Here is a 4,710-nt window from a genome sequence, read left to right as displayed (position 1 = left end):
ATGTGTGTGTGCGTATAGATACGTGTATCTCTCTCTCTCTCTCTCTCTCTCTCTATATATATATATATATATATATATATATATATACACACACACACAAACGTATATATAAATGCGCCCAATAATGCATACATTTATATACACTTCATTTTCTGGTTCTAAGGTGGCGAGCTGGCACGATTAAATAATTACCAGTTACGCACTGGGGTCGATACAATCGACTTAATCCCTTTGTCTGTCCTTGTTTGTCCCCTCTATGTTTAGCCCCTTGTGGGCAATAAAGAAATAAGAAATGTTAGGACGCTGGGCGAAATGCTTAGCGGTCTTTATGTTCTGAGTTCAAATTCCGCCGAGGTCTACTTTGCCTTTCATCCTTCGGCGTCGATAATTTAAGTACCAGTTGCAGACTGAGATCGATCTAATCGACTGGCCCCCTCCCCAAAGATTTCGGGCATTGAGCCTAGAGTAGAAAAGAATATATTTTTTTGTTTATGTCTACACATACATACATACTGCCATTATCTTCCATTCGACGCATCAAACACGACATTTACATTAATTAATGGCAAAACCTAAGAAAAAAAAGTATCAGTTTTTTTATTGCTTCTGTCTAGTTGGATGTGACCACACTGGGCCATTGCGAAAGCTGCAGGCTTCGTCACAAGTGCAAAGAGCTGATTGGTCAGTTTGCGGTACACACTCCTTTCTGTTCTGGATTATCACTTGTAAAAACTGAAGTGGACGTTCAAAGAGAGGATATTACTGTTCGACGATAGACCAGCTGTATTAGTTGCTGCTGCTGCTGCTGCTGCTGTTGTTGTTGTTGTTAACTATCGTCTGTTTTTCTTATGTCTTTTTTAAACATATAAGAAGGATCCGTTCGAATTCAAAGTTCTAATGTTCATCAAACTTATCCTTGTATTATATTATATAGGGAGTTGTGACTCCCATAATTTAGTAATTAAAAAATGAATTTCATTATTCCAGTGTTTTTAGTATCAGAAATAAACACAAACGGGTTGGGGGTTAAAAACAGTGATGAAGTGAAAATATTAAGGGCTGGATAAGATTATTACTTAATCGAGCAAGCAAAAGAGAGGTAACTCTTAACGTCTTTGTATCCTGAGTCGTCGTCGGTGGAAACGTAACATTCGCCATTCCTTGCGAGCCCTTAACTAACTAGGTCACCTTATAGAAACTTTCGTAAGCGAAAGTTTTTTTATAAAGGAGCCCAGTTACAAAAAATAATAATAATAAATGAATAAATAAAAATAACAGCGCCAGGAAACGGGATTAATTGATAATTTATAGCGAAGGTTATGTTTCTGCTGACAACCGCAAAGAACAGAGAAATGTTCAAAGTTATCTTTTTCGCTTGATTACTAGAAATAAGCTAACATTTAATAATAATCGTAAGTTAACAATAATGATTTTTTCTTCCTAATCGCCGGTTTAATCCTCATTACGTTTATTTCTAATGCTAAAAAAGTGAAAACAGAAAAAATATTGTCCATATCTAATTTATTTATTCTGAAATTGGTTGGTGCTTTGGTAAATTTATTCTTCCCCAGAATATCTTCGAAGTAAATGCCTTCGCTTTGAGAGGTTACAGCGCTGGTATTAAAGACATGTGATTAGACTGTCGCAGGGAAGCATCGCAAGGCGGATTCTTCAAGCCGAGCCAATCGGCAGAAGACTTCGATTTTGACCAACAACGCGATGGTTGAATAATATCCATACTCTCAGTTTGTCACACTTGATGAATCCATCCAGTAAGTATAATGACTGTGACTTCTGAGAGGAGCCTATGGAGAAAGTATCCGGGAACTCTACTCAAACGACCTCCCCATCAATAGTTGGTGGAGAAGATCGATGGCTGGATGTCTTCGTTTATAAGCGTTTATCAGTAACATAAGTTAATTCTGATAACATTTTGATCCCAATTTTCGACACCCAATTCCACGAAAATACACAGATTCATGGATATTAATGTATTTCACCTTTTAATTTTATTTTTTACAGAACAATGATTTCTCTTAGGTTACTGGTGATTTTTGCTCTGTGCAGTGTCGGCTGCCGTAAGTTGTATTTATAAATTTCTTTTATTCTTTTGTTATAATTTACCGAAATAACCAAGAAATGGTTGAGTTACAAACAAAGAACTCCTTGCTTCAAAAGTAATGAGTCATCTTTTGAATACGTCATAATGCGATTTTTACGTATCAACAAATTCGTTCGTGCATGCATCAGCAAGTAGACATACATACATACATACATACATACACACATACATACATACATACATACATACATACATACATACATACATAACTCTATGTATGAGATACATACATAAAACATACAAATCTGCACATATATACATACATACATACATACATACATACAGACAGACAGACAAACAAAAATAACCTGTTGCTGATGTTGAAATTCCAATGAAGGAACGTTGGATCTCGGTTAGAATCTGTCCTTGTTTGTCCCCTCTGTGTGTAGCCCCTTGTGGGCAGTAAAGAAATAAGAAACGTTAGCAAAACAGGTTAAACGCTTAGCAGTATTTCGTCTGTCTTTACGTTCTGAGTTCAAATTCCGCAGAGGTCGACTTTGCCTTTCATATTTTCGGGGCCGGTAAATTAAGTACCAATTGCGTACTGGGATCGATCTAATCGACTGGTCCCCTCCTCCAAAATTCGGGCCTTGTGCCTTGAGTAGAAAAGAATGTATATCGCAAAACATAAACACCACAGCCAAGAAAATGAATACATGCTCAGCTAAAACCGTTATTCTACGAGGGCTGCACTTAAAAACAAGGCTACAGGCCACAGCATAGCCAACCACTAGAGTGCCCAAGGAGCCCTGCGAAAACACTAACACCAACCTTGGTTTCATTAAACCGAGCCCTGTCTTCGGGCAGTAACTGGTGAGGTCAACCGCGCAGCAACTCTACAAACGGATCAGCTTTTAGTTTCAAAACAATCCCCTCACCTCCCCCTGAATCCTAACTAGCAAACAACTAACTCTGCTCAGTTCGCTTCTAAAGTAGCCAAACGAATATACCCCGAAGAAGCTGCACCTAAAATCGTGCCTGATTGCATCTGCAACTGCCCACAATCTGTGCAGCAGAAACACGTGAAGGTCGTAAAGACCATAAAAATATGCTGCGTAAAATTGTAAAATAAGAGGAAATAAATGTTGGGATAGACAAGTCTCCATGTTCTATATCGTTATAATTACTGCTTGTGTGTGTGTATGTATGTATACGTATACATGCACATACGCACACATGCACACGCACACATATATTACTAAGTCCTGGACACTCCCTGTCTCAGCTGTCAAGTGAGAAATCACAACAACTTCTTCAGCTTCCGACTGAACCATTTTCTCCAGCGATCTCAATAAATATTCCGGCAACTAAGCCATTTCCGGATTCATTATCAAACGACTTTCCTTCAGACCCAAATGGCCAACCACACCAAATCAAACCAGTGACAGCTGCAACCATTAAAGCCACACAGCGTTTGTTTTACTTTATTGATGAAAGTCTGTCGTTTACTTTCCCTTTTTTGGGGTCTTCTCCAACGTCCCTCTACTCTGTTCACGACGAAACACTCTCTTCATCCCTGCCGGATAAAAAGGAAATTGCAGATCTAACCGCAAATCCTCAATATCGCAACTCCACTATAAATAGTAAACACTTCTATATTCGTACGACACGTGAATGTCTGAAACCCTCGTATTTTGAGCCCTGTTCCCGACCTGCGAGCATCTATCTCACAATCTAGGTAGATGGCACTGCGAACTGATCTAGGTGGATACACATCATTTGTCAACAAGCGAGATACATTCTCTGTAACAAGATGCAGTGAGTAGCTTGTTCCCCCGTTCGAACGTGCATCAAACATATTTGGACTGGTAACAGCATTGCTATATGTATGTACTAGTCTTACACATATCTATAAACAGATCGATCGATCAAACTCATATCTATGTACTTGTCCACTAAATTTTATAATTTCGTTGCAGAGGCTTACCGTCGAGTTTGCTACCATACCAACTGGTCGCAGTACAGACCAGCTGGCGGCAAATATTTCCCTGAGAGTATCGACCCAACACTGTGTACGCACATCTGTTATGCTTTTGCCAAACTGAACGGAAACCACCTCCACGCTTTCGAATGGAACGATGAATCTGAGCCATGGATGAAGGGAATGTATGTCTATATATGTGTATATATATCAGAGACATTTTTTTCTTTTGCCTATCGTAGTATGAACTATTACTACAAAGCCAACTTGTTTACATATCATGTGTGTGTGTGTGTGTGTGTGTGTGTGTGTGTGTGTGTGTGTGTGTGTGTGTGTGTGTGTGTGTGTGTGTGTGTGTGTGTGTGTGTGTTACAAGAAAGTTATATATAACCAACGCATTTTACGCTGACGATAGTTTAGCGTACGAGGGGGGTGGTGCTAAAAAGTTCCTGGCTTTTAGAGTATCACGAAAGGCCTGGTTGGAGGCCCAACCTTCCAAGTTCTTTTACAGGGCTTAGAAGAAACTGAAGGACCTCTGCAATAAGTGTGTGAATCTGAGAAGGGAATATGTTGAATAAAATCATAATTAACTGATTCTCCTGAATTTTCTTTTATCCAAAGCCAGGAACTTTTCAGCACTCCTCGAATACGTTTAAAACAATTTCAC

General features: G+C 39.1%; 1 protein-coding gene across 1 annotated transcript in view; it reads left to right on the top strand.

Annotated features, from left to right (window-relative positions):
- Positions 1 to 4,710, top strand: part of LOC106870760 (probable chitinase 10) — a 28,809-nt gene that overhangs the window by 17,112 nt on the left and 6,987 nt on the right. Inside the window, exons 13-14 of the mRNA XM_052976488.1 lie at positions 2,023 to 2,078; positions 4,042 to 4,232. Coding sequence (XP_052832448.1) covers positions 2,023 to 2,078; positions 4,042 to 4,232 — 247 coding nt within the window. The remainder of the gene's footprint in view (positions 1 to 2,022; positions 2,079 to 4,041; positions 4,233 to 4,710) is intronic.

Source organism: Octopus bimaculoides, chromosome 24 (assembly GCF_001194135.2).
Source record: "Octopus bimaculoides isolate UCB-OBI-ISO-001 chromosome 24, ASM119413v2, whole genome shotgun sequence".
NCBI classification, from domain to species: domain Eukaryota; kingdom Metazoa; phylum Mollusca; class Cephalopoda; order Octopoda; family Octopodidae; genus Octopus; species Octopus bimaculoides.
The sequence above is the reverse complement of the archived record's forward strand: the minus strand, read 5'-3'. Positions and strand labels throughout refer to the sequence as shown.